This window comes from Sinohyriopsis cumingii, chromosome 1, assembly GCF_028554795.1.
Source record: "Sinohyriopsis cumingii isolate HCF-2022 chromosome 1, ASM2855479v2, whole genome shotgun sequence".
NCBI lineage: Eukaryota > Metazoa > Mollusca > Bivalvia > Unionida > Unionidae > Sinohyriopsis > Sinohyriopsis cumingii.
Window position 1 is genome coordinate 112,293,730 of NC_142961.1, and position 18,103 is coordinate 112,311,832.

General features: G+C 34.9%; 1 protein-coding gene across 1 annotated transcript in view; it reads left to right on the plus strand.

Annotated features, from left to right (window-relative positions):
• Window positions 1-18,103, plus strand: part of LOC149807626 (uncharacterized) — a 247,293-nt gene that overhangs the window by 164,103 nt on the left and 65,087 nt on the right. The window contains exons 33-36 of the mRNA XM_089968946.1: window positions 4,751-4,848; window positions 7,073-7,281; window positions 14,641-14,694; window positions 16,190-16,339. Of these exons, the coding sequence (XP_089825072.1) occupies window positions 4,751-4,848; window positions 7,073-7,281; window positions 14,641-14,694; window positions 16,190-16,339 (511 nt within the window). The remainder of the gene's footprint in view (window positions 1-4,750; window positions 4,849-7,072; window positions 7,282-14,640; window positions 14,695-16,189; window positions 16,340-18,103) is intronic.

An 18,103-nucleotide genomic window follows, 5' to 3' on the forward strand; every position in this document is an offset into this window, starting at 1 on the left:
CATTCTGCAGCTGGCTTATTTGTATTTATGACCTTGGGGTCACAATATCAGCTATAGAAATTTTTTTAAGGTTTTGATGAACATTTTTTCATTTGCTTAATATATATCCTAAATAGCCTGATGAATTTTGTCCATATTTGGGATTAATCACTATTAAGCTTTGATAACTCATTCCGTTGAATACTCACTATCCATTTAGAGTCAAGGTCACAATAATATAATATTTGCTTTAAGGTTTTGGTTGATAGTATTTATAAACCATCCCACATTACAGAGAACATTATGTTATAATATCGTCTTTGCATATGTATGCTGATACGTCCGTGTTCCCCAGTTTGTTTCCACACAATAGTTTGAGTTCTACTCAATCTATCATTGCCAAATTTCATAAGTAGCTAGCATCTGAGGCAAGGAAAGAACCTACTAATATCAGGCTCAAGAAGCGGAAAACGTTTCCACACAGTAACTTATCAAATATACCAGTGACCTTACCAAAATCTTGTAAATGGCTTGTGTTTAAGATAATTAAATGACACCTTTTGATTGATGAGTCAAAAGGCTAAAGGTCAAATTCCTAGTGACTTAAAGTATAAAATTGCATTTACATGATATTTATATTTCTTTATCATTTATTTTTAACAAACTTTGTAGATGGTTTGTATTTTTTATGGGGAAGACACCCATTTATGGTCAGAAGATTGCAGTCAAAATCACAGAAAGAAGGCAGGAGAAGTTATTTTAACAAAATACTAAATTTTTGTGTCACTGGGAGTCAAAGGTCAAGGTCACCAAGATCAAATGGAAGAAAAATGACTTATGCAAAATAACTAGAGTTCTGTCAGTTTTACTTTACCTTATTTTGTGGATGGCTTACATTTAAGTTAAGATATATACCTATTGTTTTCGGAATCAGAAGGTCAAGTATTTGACTAGTGAAAGAGGAAAGGAATATAATAATACTGTTTTCCACATTCTGAGTGTATAGTGTATCATATATATATAGATACTTTGAATGATTCACTGTGAAGCTAAGACAATTCATTCTGAAACATGTTCACTTGCCTGTTTGACCTTGGGGTCAGTGTCACAGTCACAGAAAATTTTAATTCAGATTTTTGTTAAAGTATATACATTTACTATGTTTCTTTAATCCACTGATGGATTTATTTCAAATAAGAAATGAAACAATATGAAACTATAGCAGTTGATTCTACAATAAATTCACTTGCCCGTTTTATCTTGAGTGAAGGTTACATATTTTGTTGATGGATTACCATAATACTTGGTAAATATTATGGTAATCACCTGAAGATGTGCTCTATCAACAAATCACTTTTCCCAAATTTTTGTTATTGCCCTTTTTGACTTCTAGCAGTGTAATATGAGTTTTTCCTGGATTACCATGAAACTTGGCAGATGGTATGGTCATCTCCTGATGATGTGCAAATTTGCTTCCAGTTTTTATTAGAGTTATTGTCCTTTTTTTGTAGTTTAATGTAGTGTATGAAAACAATCTTTTCAGTGAAACTGGGTCTGTTAATATAGTCAGATGTGCACATCATTGCCATGAAACTGGGTAAAAATGAAGGTCATCACCTTTTAGATGATTTGTCGCTATGTGCATCTTCAGGTGGTAACTATAATATTTACTAAATTTTGTGGCATTTCATCAAAAGGTATGTGAATACTTGTGCTACATGACAAAAATGGCATGCACTCCAACAAAAATTGTGGGAGAAAAGTTATTTGTTGATATGTATATCTTCAGGTCATGATGATAATATTTACCAAGCTTCATGGCAATCCATCAAAAATGTGAGACCAGATACACTAATAAAGATTGTGTCATTACACTACATTAAACTACAAGACAAAAAGGCTCTTAATTTAATAAAACAATTTAGAAGCAAAGTGATATGTAAATTATGTTCGCTTTTACTGCATGGTATTTATACATTTTATTATGTCCAGTAATTGAAAAAGTAAAAAATATACAAAGTTTTATATTGCTTTCTTTCAACTGATCTTGTCATTCATATGATTAAAAACAATGATATAAACACCTCAGTTTAATAAATATTCTTGCCATCTATAATGTCTGTCTGCATCTGCATCAAGTTTAAGGTGATTAAAAATGTTGTAATCACTTGAAAACATTATTAAATTTAGGTTGTTGTTCAGGCCAATCAGCCTGATGTTAAAAGCTTCATTCCTTTTTAATTAGGAAATTACAATTACATATTTACCACTTCTTCACCCATTTTGTTATTAAATAAATGAACACATATCTGTAACAAGTGCACTGGGTAATGACAAGTCATTTTTGTAAGCAATTAAATGTCTCATTTTCAGCTCAAACAGATTATGACTGTGACTGATTGATGTCATTATGTGCAGCAAGCATATAGCAATTCCAGAACATGGAATAACAGAAAATGACAACCTTACTTACATATATGTAATCCATTTATAATCCAATGCTGTCCCAAACAAAATTGATTTGTTCATGAAAAGCACTAACCCAAATAGAATAAACACTATTCACTCATGTGATGTGCGTTTCCTACTGGAAGTATATCATAATTTTATACCTTTTTTTAAGATCTGATCATTCTTTTGTTTTTTGCTTTTTAAGCAAAACCTATTATATTTCTCAGCTGCATAATGTTCAAGGGGGCTCAGCCTCTTGGCTTTCTAGTCACATCAGTCCTTTCTCGAATGCAAAGATAGCTTCAGAAACAGCATTTGGTATTTCCGGTGGCTCCTCCTGTTCACTGTCAATAATAGATTCTACTGCCTGTTGATCAGGATCAAAAGTTTATCCTTTCATATAAAGAAAGAACTGGATGATACCAGCATCAGTCTTAAATTCATCATTGAGGCAGTCCTCATAAATTTTTATCCAGTGTTGAACATCGTCAGATGAGTTAAAGTGTCCCTGTAGTGCAGCTTTAGTTCCTTCAACATACCCCTAGGTGAATTCCTTAAAATCACAATCCTGTTGACAAAATAAACTTTCCTTTTCCTGGATGTCTCAATTGCATGATTAAATGTCTTAATTAGCTCACTAATACTGACAAGACTACATTCACTTTAGATCTGATTTCAGTGGAAAGTGACACTTTATTGTTTGAATAGGCCTTTATTGTACTGTAGCTACATTATGGAACTGAACATCCATCTGTCCTGGTCTGCACTGCATTAGAGTACAAAAACCAGCAGCAGGTTGAAAAGTCATGTTGCTGCTAATCCTTTCTGTAATCTGTTTCCTTGTGTCAGTAAACATTGTTTGACATTATAATCAGTGAGCTGTGTTTAGAGAGATAAAGTCACTGATCTGCAGCAGTGGCTTTAGTGCTCAAGGCAGATTAGACAGTCATGTGTACTTTAGCAAAATACAATAGTCCATATGGACCAATGGCTTATTGGAGACATGGGTAATTTTGGATGTTCAGTAGCCTGTTAGGAATACAATATCTTACCTTGCTTGAATACAGCACTGGCTAATTAGATATTAACCATGAGTGTAAATACACTTTCTGGTAATTTTCAAATCAGTTACAGTAGTTTTTGATGTAAAAGTTTCAACTGATAGATGTCAGAATTTTGTTTGTTGTAAATTATAATTTTTATAATTTAGATGTTGGGGTCCATTGATTTACTGCATTATATCCAGAATTGTATTAAAGCGAAGCATGTTATAACGGGGGAGAGCTATATCAGCAGCTGTGTTGGGTGTGACTCTTAATTTTGTGAATTTGCATTAAAATGTTAACATGTGTAAATTTTACAGGTGATCAGTCTCTGACACAATTTTTGAGATTCTTTTTTGAGGATTGTCATGAAACTTTGTACTTATTTTCACCATGCATGTCAACAATTTTTTTTAAGAGTTATTGCCCATTATACTGCAGTTGCAATACAAGACAGTATCTTGTGAAGCCAACTGTCTTGCAGTTTTATATTGATCATAGTAACATTTGTTATCTGTTATGATCATCCTCGAAAGATTAAGAAAGTGACAAATCTGTGTGCTCCCATGATATTTGTAAGAGTTATTGCCCTTTCTTCCAGCTTGATGTGATCTACAACCAAATTTTGTGAAAGCAGCTACTCTAACATTTTTGTAGTAGATTCTTGTGAAATTAAGTACATATTATGGTCATCTACAGAAGATATGCATGTTGACAAATCATTTTACATGCACTATTTCCAGCAGTTTGTTGGTATTGTTGTTTCTACAGACTCATTTCCATCCTGGGGAGAGTGTATGTGTGGAAGGCAAGGAGTGTACTTACATCAGCAAATTGCTCAGCATTCTTATTGTTTATATTTTCATGTTTTATGAGCTCATATAGCTACTGACAGTGTGATGCTAATAAATTTTTAAAACTTGATTTCAACTGCTAATCAAGACTGCAAAAAATACTTCCAATAGAAGACCACCCACCATAGGTTTCCAACCAATAACTGTTGTACTTTGTGGTTTTAGATTACCCTTTATCTAAGAGTATTAAAAATATAGAGTTGTCTTCTCTTAGAAGGTCCCTCCCAAAAAGATCACCCTTTAATATGTGTATAAGAGGTAACTTTGTGCTGCTCCAAAGCAGTACATTTTTAACTATTGTGTTACCACTCATAAGAGGCCACCTTCAGTCTTGGCATCATTAGATAACTATCACTGTATTATATTTAATACTTAATAATGATAATAATAATAATAAAGTGTGCAAATTTTCCTTCATTGCAGATATGAGAAGAAGATGGAAGATGAGGCAAAAAACTACAATCCTTTTGGAAAGGCTGGTGGAGGAGCCCCCAACAGGGATCAGTTTGGGAACCCAATTGGTAAGATTCCTACACAGATATTACAGTTTTAAAAATTATGTACGAATGACCTCCAGTTACCCAGGACCATTGCATTAAACTGTCAGAAACTGTCTGGTAAAACAAATATTGCCCAAGGACCATTTTGCTAGACAGTCCTGTTCACATGTGTATATGTTCAGGAGAGAGACTGTTAATTAGACATGGTCATTTTACAGGATACTCATCCTTTTTTGTTTAATTACAACATGTATCAACTCAGCTTAATTGACCTTAAACTATTTGATGATTGAGGCAGCATATATGATAGTGTTTGATAAATGAGTTGATAATGCATATATTTGAATAGTTGAGCCTAAACATGAGTCTGTTAGGTACAAATTAAGTAAAATAAGAACCATTTCAGTACATCTTATGCTATTTAAACTTGTTAATGAGTTAAACAGCTGTCAGATATAGTGGCGTAAACTGTACGACTTTATCATGTATGTATTGGCAGATATTGAAACTTAAGGAATCTCTTTTAACTCAGTACTGGTAGCATCAGCATCAGTAGAAGATTTAAGAGATTAAGCTTTGGGCTGTCTTCCAAACCCAGTATATCCAGTGTCATCAGAAATGTAGTTAAAATGAGAATGAAAACAGCTATATTTGTATTCATGAATGTCTTACGCCATCATTAAATATACTACCCATCTGTGTGTCACTAATTGCATATAGGGGTGCTCACCAGTTATTATGTACTTTTGAGAGAGTGACGTATGTAAGGTGAAGTTGTTTGCATTTAAAACATGCACAGTGCAGAGAATGTTGGCATACCTCTATGCTACTGTAATGTAATGTGGCTGACATTTCTTTGGAAATTGTACATAATCTAAGCACACTACTAAATTGACTGCCCCCTTATGCTAAAAAAGTCAGCCTGAATTAGTCTAAAGTACACTGTTATTGTTTCTCTTAGTGCAGAAAATATTTGGCTTTGAAGACTGAGTATAGATCAGCAAATTGATCCAGTGTTTATTGTTGTATGAAGGCTGTTAAAAAATCTGTAGCAAAGTTAAACAGAAATATATCCATTTTGGTTGTTTGGATCATTTCAACTAAACATTAAGTATGCTTCAATTCTAATTACAATAAACAAAATCTGCTAGATAAGGTCAACTATATATCAACTTCCACTGATGCTTCTAGATGGGGCTTGATGGGTAATGTTAAAACCATTATAAATAATTTGTACATCTGAAAACATATGCCAAGAGAGTACACTTGCATATGATAACTTTTAGTAATCCAGAATAGAAATCAAGGTACAGTTAAAACTCACAAATTGAACCAGAGCTGTATGACATCTTATAAAATCAAATGTCATATATAAAACAAATTTAGTTTTGATTAATTTTCAATAAATTGTTCCCATCATTTGTGTGTTACTAAGGTTAATTACTTGGGTACCGACCGCTCCGGTGGCCTAGTGATTAGAACATCTGCCTAGGATGTGGGAGGTCATGGCTTCAATCCCCAACTGAGTCATGCCAAAGACTTACAAAAATGATACTAACAGTTGCCTCACTTGATGCTCAGCATTAAGAGGTTAGTGTTAGGACTGGTTGGCATGGTGTCAGGATAATGTGACTGGGTGGGATATCATGCTACATGTCTGTGGCATGATCCCCCAGTGCTTGACATCACTATAAACTGTCACACTGCAGACATCGTAGTGATATGACTGAAAAATTGTTAAAGCTACGTTAAAAATCCAAATCACACACACATACATAGGTACCCTTTAATCATGTGTGGCTTGTTATGTTTTATACAGCTGTTCAGTCCTTTTCTTGCTATTGAGGGCTCAGATTGGAACTACAGTCAAAGGTCACGTCATGATCCTATGGTGACATCACAGAAGCAAGAGGTGTAACATTAAAATGGAGTCTCTTGCTTTAACAATGAAACGTTTAAATGGATTTTAATGAAACAAAATATGGATCACTTGCATAAAGTGATAAATAGAATCTTGCTTCTGTGATCATTTCAAATGAAATCTATAAAATTGCTGGAATAATTTGATCATTTTCTTGCTAAAGCTTGCAAAAAGATATAAATTAGTAAAACTCATTGGAAATGATAACTATTATTAGATCTTTTATGAGACATGGATATTGCACATCAAACTGATCAGACAGGAAGAACATCATTCTTCACATGCTATGACATTCCACTGAATTCAGCTCTTCACACATTTCAGCTGATCTGAGGCACATGCGTCGAGAAAATGAAAATCCAGATTCAGTTGCAATTCTTCAATACTCCCCACCTCCTTCAAATCGCACACCCACCTCTAATCGTCCACCATCACCAAGAGATGATAAGATTAAACCGGCACCAAATCAGTATAATGCCTTGGGGGAGAAAACTTTTGCCCGTGGTGGTCATGGTATCTTCGGACAACCAAAGGTATGTTTTAAATTTCAATACATTATGATATTAAATGATTTGTGACATAATATTCACCTGTTTTAGTGTCATTACTTCATGTCTTACAAAAAGAAATTGCAACACAGTTGCATAACACTTTTTAACATCACACAGTAATGTCATAAGAAATGCAAAGACTACAAAATTGTGATAAGTAGAATCTTAAACTTGTGTTCATTTGATAGCAAATGTATGTAACCCAGTCTGAGAATAGAACAATATGATACTTGCAGCAAGCAGTTCATGGCATAATATGTACAACTCAGTTCATACACATCATAATAAATACACTGCTTTATTGGTTTAGTTCACCCAGATTACTGGCTTGTGCAAGTTAGGGAACTTAAAACTTGAACTGGCACTAAGCAGATGTTAGGGAACTTAAAACTCTCAAACTGGCATTAAGAGCTTGCTCAAAGATAAGCAGAAGTTTGCTATTACTTACAGTGAAATCACAAAATCAATATTTTAGTTATAGAGCAATAAAAAAATGAATTTCATTTTTGAAGAAATAAAAGAATCTTGTTTTCTTCTGAAACAACAGTAACACTAAATTGTGTCCACATTCATATGCCAAAATGAGTGACATAATAAACATTATTTTTGCTGGTACACATGTGGAGTGTGTTCTCCTTTGAATACATCCCCCAGAAACATTAACATTAAGGATATAAGCCTGCCATGTCCTGAATTTAGCCTTACTTAGAGATGAAAATTTGTCTTTTCTGTTTATATCATATAGATGAAAGACAATAACTCCTGTCGATTACTTCCCCTGGCCATGACTAGGTATTACTAGTTTTTAACCTTCTGTTCCATGCAACAGACAAGACAACTCCTGCCAATCCAAGCTAGATTTGTGTTACATTTTAATATCAATACAGAATTTTGGATTTATTTGGTTTAATGTTCATTCGTAAATTTGTGTTGAATATACTTTTTTAAATTTTGTGACTATTTTGTGAAATCGTTCACTTTCTCTAACTTCATCAAGTTTAGACTTCATGATACAACATGCTACCATTGATGCATGTTGCTATTTATGGTTTTGCACACACTGCTTACTGCTTGCTCGCTCATTAGTAACAGGTGTTGTTTTAGTGACTTATTTACAGATTGCATCATTTATTTAACATTTTTGTTGAGTTTGTTTTGTCATTTCAATTAAACTTCACAAAAGAGTATAAAAAATATAATAAGTTCAAGGCCAAGAAAGTCACCCAATTGTTGTACCTTCTATGTACAAAATGCATTTCGTGATTACCGTGCAGTGTGTGCACCTTATGGTCCAAGAGTGTATGGACTATGGTCTTGCAAGGCAATGACACAGTTGTTAAATTCCTACAAGTAATTATGATACAATGGGCAAGTGTACCGCAATGTTTTAGGCAGCCTAGGTGGCATAAGTCCCTGCACACATGTTTGAGCATGGCCTTTGGGCCTGTGGATCCATGTTATTCTGTGGTTTCACCATCGATCATCTAACCAGTTGAGCTGGACTTCAGCCAGTCCAGATGTCTCAATTAGGGGATCAATCCGAAAGATCCATCCATCTTGCCAGGCCTATAGCTTCATCTTATTATAGTTACAGAGATCTTAATGATAGATCTGTCCGTCCTACCATGCAGTGGCTATGAAGTTACAATTATGGGGATCTTAGTGATAGATTCATCCATCTCAACAGGGCAGTTGCAGAGATTTTAATGACAGATCTGTCCATCCTACCATGCAATGGCTATAAGTTACAATTATGGGGATCTTAGTGATAGATTCATCCATCTCAACAGGGCAATTGCAGAGATTTTAATGACAGATCTGTCCATCCTAACATGCCTGTGACTACATCGAATTACAGTTACAGGAATCTTAGTGGTAGATCGTTCCATCTTGGCAGACATAAGGCTATACAAAGATATTATGACAGGAATTTTTAGTGATAGATGCATCCAGCCATGTCCACAGCATGACTGGTAGTAATAGTACCATCCAGACCACCTTTCACACAGCTGGTAACCATGCTGACAATACTTCTACAATACTAGCTGTACATACCAGTACAACAGAACTGTCAGGTGAAGCTGGCTTGTCATATATTCACTGCTTGCCCAGAGGCTGTTGGCATTGCATGGTCATTGCCATGGGGAATGGTCCATCCTGAAATGGACCATGAACAGTAGATGCCCCTGAACAACAGCCCTACTCCAGTCCAACTGTGGAGAGAATGGAGTTTAGTTTTAAGGCTGCTGTCAAGGAGGTATACTTAGTGTTGCACTCATTGGAATGCTTTCCACCCCCTACCTTCATGCATGATCATAAAGTCAAAGTATTTGTTGATATCAAAATTGATGATGAAGTCTCCATTTTTCCAGCTGCTTCTCCAGTAGAACAAAATCAAGGAGATTATCACTCTGGACATGTCTGGGGAATGCTAAGGCTTTCTTTTATGACAACCATGTACCAGTGACATTTTCATTCATCGCACTGGTTCAACACACATTCCATTGCCTACCATACTGAACTCCTGGCATTAGATAATTTTTTTAGCTGCAGTTAACATGGCTGCCCCACTTTTTATAAAATGGATTAAAATGTGTTTCCTGCCACATTAAGGTGGGTTCAGAACATTCTTGCCTTATATTCAGTGTTGGATTTTGCTTCCTTGGTGATTTTCCAGCTAGTGGAAAAAAGATCAGCCAACCAGCACACTCGACAGCTCACCAGTAAGTGTGTTGAGAATGTGTTGACTGCCTGTTCCAATCTTGATAGGATTCGATGTGTTTGCATGCCATGTTGCTAAAGCTGCCTCATGCTCTTGCTTTAAGGACAACTTCTTTTGCCTTGCCATTGCTGTTTGGGTTCAAAATTGAAGAAATTCATAGATGGGCAGCTCAAGAATTACCCCATAACCTGTATACTTGTTTTAAAGCCAGCCATCTGTGCCACAATGGAGGGATGATATGTGAGCCAAGAAAAAGGGCTCTTTTAGATCCAAAATGCTATTCAGATCTAAACCTTATGCCAGCAGACAACATCCAAACCAGTCTAGGAGATATCCTTACAGGGGCAATAAGAAACAAAGTTTCTCAACTACAAGCCTCCTGTCTCCTGCTGCTGTCTTAATACCCCCACCTCCTAAAGACAGTCGATCACATTGGATCAATCTGTTTCTGCAAGACAAGCCATTTTGGAGGGGCTTTGGATTGTGTTTATCCATCCCTCTCCTCTTTCTTTCTGTCCCTTTCTAACAGATGTGTCATCAGATTGGGAGAAGGATAATATTCATCAGCAGGAGATACAGTTGCTCATCAACAAAGAGATCGTGGGGATTGATAAAAAAAATCACGATCTCTGGGATTCTATTAATGGTTGTTCTTTACCAAAAAAGGCTAATGGCAGGTTGAGGCTGATCATAGGCTTGAGTCACCCAGTGTATTAATTGTTCTGCCAAGATAGAGACACTGAGATCTATACAAATCTCCATCAAAAGTGATGAGTATACTGTTAGTCTTGATCACACAGATACCTACTTTCATGTTCCTATTCAACTGGCATCACAACATTTTGTTTCAGAGCGAATTTTACCAAATTTGAGGCCATCTTTTAGGTCTAATATCAACCCCTGGGTCCTTACCAAATTTTGGATGCATTGTCACCCTGTTTTGTTTGACTTCCTCTATGACAACTGCATTACATCTGGACACCTCTTAACAAAATCCAGATTTCAGCATGAGACTTTTAAGTTTATTCACTGCAGCAGTAGATTTGTTCTCACTGAGCTACATTTATGAGTCCATTTACAAATGGCTTTGCTGCCTCAATGGCTCTCTTTTTGCAGTCCATTTGATCCAAAGGTCAGTATCGTGAATGAGGCATGATCACTCTTGTGTCAATGGTACTACCACAATTGGTTCACAACAGAAATTCGCCTGGAGAAACCCCAGTTGGAAGTGATGGAATGTACAGATGCCAGTACATATGGTTGGGGAGGAGTCCATTTGTTGCCAGACTTAAGCACAGTTACCATCAAATGGAGACCAGGGGAATTACATCAACCTTGAATTGAAAGCTACCATAAATGCCTTTCTGTTCTGGAAGGACTGACTCTATAGATAACTGATGAATACAAAAGTAATAAAAATGGTTAAAATTGATGTTGAACTTAACATATACCACACTGCTATAAATTTTACAGGCAGGCCTATGTATATCATGTCATATAGGTAATAGTTGTTACATTTATAACACACTACACTGTGGCTTGGGCACATGTATATTGACTTCCTATACAACATCAAGCCCTTTGTTGTAAAGGTTGAGAAGGAGAGCAGGTTATCATTAACACAGGAAATTCAATCTGTCTTCCCTAGAAAAAATACCTGAGGTATAGGTAGGATGCTCAGCCTTTCCTCTTCCATTTTTATATTCTCCCATTGTTAGGGTGATGGTGGAATGTATCTAAAGGAGAAAGCAAAATTGTTTTGTAAATTATTTTTTTCTGAGAATTCTTACCTGCCTACATTACTTAATGACCCACCCATCCACCCTGCTATGGGATCATCATTGTTGGTAGTTCACTCAGCTTAAAAACTGGTGACACCTAGTGGTGGCAAGGGGAGGTAATTGGCAATAGGTATTGCTATTTTTCTATATGATATAGACAGAAAAGATGAATTTTTGTATTTTATTACGGCTGAATTCAGGAGGTAGCAGGCTTATATCCCTAATGTTAATATGATTGTGCAGGTATTGGAGAAACAGTTTACTTTTTGACAGTCTTTCAGAGATGGTTTATCTTAAAAACATAGATAATTGATTCAGGAAAGTGAACATTTTCATTAGAAAAAGATATTTATTGACATTTATTTCCAATACAATTACAAAATGAGTTTTCAGCTATGTAACCCTCCCTCCCATTCTCTTCTTGCAATCAATGTCCAACCCTTTCGTAATTTTCACTTTCTGTAATTCACACCCTCACTTACACTGCAGTCAACAATTTTAGACCCCATTGTGCATGCTTTGACAGGGGAGAAGTGTATTAAGAATTAGGCTATTGTGATAAAAAACAACAAACGCCGAAAATTCTGTGCAACTAGTTTCGCATTTAATGTATGCTTCTTCAGGCACGAAATGTTTTGAAAGTAACAGATGACGTCTTTTATTTTAAAACAACAATTACGTCATTACGTAACGTCATAAATGATATGCATCATCATAACAATTATATATGACAGGATCTAAAAGGTACATGAGTCTCTAATGAAACTTGAATTAGTAAAATAATAAAATAAACTAGAGACAAACAGTCATACATATAATTATATTGTTATAAAGGATATACAATATATCAATTTAAATTATACAATTTTATATAGTGCATTAGCATTAAATCCATTAGGATACAAAGCGTCTAACTTATGAATCCAATAAGTTTCTTTTATGAATCTATTCATGTCACCATCTCATGGTCACTGTTTCTGATTCAAAACTTCAGTAACCCAAAGAGTCAACATAAGTAGGAATTTTGTAAATTCAAACAAGAACCAACAGGAGGAACAACAGGGAAAAAACTTAACTCGCCAGGGCACAACAAAGAAGACATACGCAGAAGCCGTAAAACGGGGGGAATCAGAAACAGTGACCATTTAATAACCTGTAAAAAATGTAGCATGCAATATGTTGGACAAACACTAAAACAGGTTTCTAAGAGAATGAATAATTATCGCTTTCATATAAAAAATTATAGATATCCTCAGTTTTCCTCTAATGTTTCAACACACTTTAACACAAGTAATCACTCTCTACTTGATTTTTCTTTCATGCCAATAGATATTGTGCATGGTGACGTGAATAGACTCATAAAAGAAACTTATTGGATTCATAAGTTAGATACTCTGTATCCTAATGGACTTAATGCTAATGCACTATATAAAATTGTCTAATTTAAATTGATATATTGTATATCCTTTATAACAATATAATTATATGTATGACTGTTTGTCTCTAGTTTATTTTATTATTTTAAGAATTAGGCTAGACATACAAGCATCATGAGGCTTCCAAGAAATCAATGTTTGAAACATACCTTTTGGTTTCCATATTTGACAGTGCAACATGTGTTAGTTGACACCTCCATGTAAATAACCCCAGCTGGTAAAAGGACAGATTTTATAAAATGCTTCTAAATAATTTAGTCCCATTAGTGTCTTTTACAACAGGGTTTGTTGTAATCATAATATTTTTGCTTAATTTTGCCAGTTTCCTGTCTACCACATGCATTGTGAGTCCAAAATCAATAGACTTATTGGCAGTAAAACTCAAAAGTTAGAAATGCCACAGTTCCACTTAACTTTTGGATGTAATTTAATCCTTTTTATGTACTCTCTGTATCTATGAAAGGGGACATGTACCGGTAATGTTGCCTAAGGCTGTCTACAACATAAAATTAACTGTCTTTCATTTCCATACAAGAACATTTGAAGGACTTCTTGGATTGAAATCTAGTTTAGTACTTGTCTTCACATTAAGTAGACTTGGGGCAAGATATATTTTCCATGTTTTGCAGCAAAATTGTACAGAGTTATGGCCCCTGTTTGACTTTTTAAAAAAAATATTTCCCCATAAATTTTGTGCTCAATAACTTTTGTAGGATTTCATGGATTGAAATCTTATTTGGCATGAGGTTTAATGTTTAAAAGACCTAGGTCAAGTATGTTTCTCACTGCTTTCACAACACACATTTATGGACAATGCTGCCCAATTCTGTTTTTGCGTCATAATGTCTGAAGGACATTATGTATTGAAATCAACTTTAGTATGAGGCTTTACATTATGAGGACTTAGGTCATGTTTCATTTTCACCCTTTTCTAGCCCAAGTGTAAGGAGTTGTGTCCCCTGTGTTCCACTCTGTAGCTTTTGAAGGACATCATGGATTGAAAATAAATTTGGTGCAAGGCTTGATATAAAGAAGACATAAGCCAAGATTTATATTATTTTCTCTTTTATGAAAATATTTTATAGAGTTATGATACATGTTTGACTTTAGCTTTAATTACATCATATTGGAGGGAGGCATTTATGTAGATATAAAAATTTTGTGGTTTTGAAAAAAAATATTTTAGAGTTTCCGTCCTTGGATTGTTGAAAAAGATTTTTGGACAGTTTTAATTTTGTGATTTGTGGCAAGCAGGCACAAATGCCAAGAAAATGAGTATCCCATAAACAAAACAGATTCATAGTATTGGATGCTTGGTTGTGAAATTATCAGTTTTATTTTTTTATTTACCCTTTTATCTTCATTATAATAATTTTTTTAATGTTATTACCTTATTTTCCAGACTGATGCTGAGAAGGATGCCTCTGACAAGTATAAGGAAGACCTCAGAATACAGGTAAGTGCTCAAAATCTTGAAGATACTTGAGTTGAGATGATTTGGGAAAAGGTTAGATAACAGTGTCCTGATTTTAATGGATGGTGGCTTTGATATCATCAGTACATTAATAAATTGCAGTATTTGTATGGCGATAGTGACTCATGATAAAGATTTATTCTATTAATACGGATCATTAATTGAATCACACTTGAATTAATGATATCAACGGTCAGAAAAATAAATTTTTTGATCAGTTTAATTGACACGAACAACAAGGCCACTTAAACCATATATAAAAACTGTGTTCTAAAATGCCTGTACTATATTTATTCACCAGCTGCACACACTCTTTTTTTAAAATTAAACTTTGCACCGATTTTTTTGTTTTATAACAGGCAGTTGTTAATTCTCAAGATGTTTGGAAGATGTTAGTTGATGTTGTTGTTGTTGGGGGGGTGTTTAACACCATTTTTCAGCACACAATAGGCTATTCATGGTGGCCAGTATTAATGGTGGAGGAAGAACCTGGGAAAACCCCAGGAAGAACCACTGACCCACGAAGATGTTAGTTTTTTTATTAACAATGTTTTGATTTGTTCTAGTAAATAGCTAATCCATCTGATCATATTTTACATTTGTATGCTTATCCAATAGATTTATTATTAACCTAACTCTCCTAAAAGTATTTTAAAATCATGTTTGTGCATTGGAACTGAATTTTGTGAACATATATAAACAAAAGACAGAAAGGAAAAATAAAACTTGGTTTCACTACATTTCTGTAATTCAGATACAATAAATTCCTGTAATCAGCATTACACAAATTTGGACTCACTTGAATATTTTACATTATATATCTGTAATAGTGTTGTGATACATATCATATCAAAGACAATTATCATGATGCATATTGTAATAGATATTAACTACCAATACCCAACTCAAATTACTATAGATAAATGTTAATTAAATGGCTTGAGTACTTTCATATGACACAGTCAAAAGCCATATGTACTGTAATAGACGCTGACATCAGAACATAAAATTCACAGATTTTTCATGGCTCCATCTGTCTATCATTTGTAAAAGTTTTTTTTCTGGATCAGTTGTTTTTCTTTTATAATGTGTTTCTGCCTCATATTATCTGGTCATTACAAATCTCAAGTCCTTTTGTTTAAAGCAGTAGCAAAATAGGTAGTGACATCCACTTTGCAAGCTTCAGACAGTATAAATAGAATAACAATAGAAAACTACCACTTATCAAATTATACATCACTTAGATAGTATTTATATTTGCTTTCAACAGATGGAGGATAAAACTGCTTTTCACCAGTTAGAATGTAGACACTTAGTAGTAAATTCGAATTTGTATCTGCACAGAGGTCCTCGGTTTCAGTCTGATTTCCTATTTGCTTTGTTGATAGAATGTCTGCTACCCAGTTTGGCTTACAAATAATTTTCCTGCCCCTTTCAAATATTGTAAAAATTAGCTTTGCATGTGTTAACTTTTGAGATTGAGGAGAAGAGACGGCAGGCACAGATGGAGAAGGAATTGGAAAGAATGGAGGAAGAAAAAGAAAATAGGAGACTTGAGGAACAGAGAAAACGTATTGAGGCTGAATTTGAAGAAGAGAAGCGAAGGAAAAAAGAAAGAGATGATGAGGTTAGCAAAACTGCTTTTGACTTAATTATTATTGCATGGATAAAACATTTTTTTTTGTTCTGGAAACTTTCGGTTAAACTTTTTAGGAATGTTTTTTGGGATATACAGTTAAAAATTTTAAGAGGTGTCTTTCTTCTTTAGCAGTGTTATGGCTCCTTTAGCAACCATATGGGAAACCTGTGTGTGACTTTTCTAGAATGGCTGAGCCAGTTTCACACAAACTTGTTCAGCATATTTGTTTGGACAGTCTCTATCAAACATTGTATCCAAGATACTTGCTTTAACAAACTGTGGCTTTCTTAGCAACCAGTTTGAAAACAAAATTTCAACATTTTATTTTGTTATATCAGGGCAAACTTTAGTCAGACTTGGTTGGACATACTCTTTCAGAATTATACTGAGGGTGTCTCGCCAAGTATACATGTGGTTTCTGTAGTAACCATGTGGAAATCCCATTTTCAGCTTCTTCTCAATAGCTGAGTCAGTTTGATCAAACTTTGTGGGAATATTTCCTTAGACATGCTATATCAAAGTTTTGTCCAGACTGGCTTCCTTAGCAACGATTTGGAAGACTGTCTTTTACTTCTTTTTCAGAATTGTGCAGCCGATTTAGATTGAACTCAGGGGGAAATATTTGTTACAACATTCTTTATCTCAGTCTTATCTTAGTTGACACCCCTGGCAGTGGCGTGGCTTCTTTAGCAACTAGGTGGAAAACATATTTGTGCTATTTTCTTTAGAATATCTGAACAAATTTCAATCAAACTTTGTTGGAATAATGTTAGGACATCCCATGACAAAAGTTTGTCAGGGCTGGCTCCACTAGCATGGAGGAGGGGGCTTAAATAGCAACCATATAAAAAACTTATTTCAACTTATCCTGAATGGCTGAGCCATTTCTGATCACTCTCATTTTAACTGTTTTTAGGACATCAGCTTCACAATTGTTGGTAGCTTGATAGCTCACTTTGCAGTAGTATTGCTTCTTTAGCAAATAGGTGGAAATCCTAGTTTTGACTTCTTTACATGAACTTAGCCAATTTTGATCGCACTTGGTATAAACACTTCTAAGGACTTCCTCTACCAACATTTTGTCCAGTATAACTCCAATAGCTGTGCTGAAAAATTATTTTCAATTTATTTCTTAAAATGACCTTGAGAATTTTTATCTCACGTGGTATGAAGGCTTCATAGGACAAGCTCAATTAAAACATTTGTCTGGGTTAGCTCCCTAACAACTGTGCCTTTTATGGTAACCAGGTGGAAAACCTGTAAATGATACTTATTTCCATCAGGTATGACCAGCTGTTACTAATGTATTTATACAACTACCATAGAACAACTTTCTGTCCATTACAAAAATGGTACTAACAGCTGCCTCGCTTGGCGTTCAGCATTAAGAGGTTAGTGTTAGGACTGGTCGGCCTGGTGTCAGGATAATGGGACTGGGTGGGACATCATGCTTCATGTCTGTGGCATGATGCCCCATTGCTAGACATCACTTTAAACTGGCACACTGCAGACATCGTAGCGATATGACTGAAAAATGGTTAAAGCTACATTAAAAAAATCAAAATCACATCACATCACATCAATATCTGTCCAAAACAGCCACACCAGTCCAAGCATGAATTTCTTTCACATTGATAAAAAAGATGCCAATCCAATAAACTATCCTGTCCAGCTGTTGTTGCTCAAAGTAGAAACACAGTTAAACAATGCAGCAAATAATAATAATAATGAGGACTTTGCATAGCACCTAAT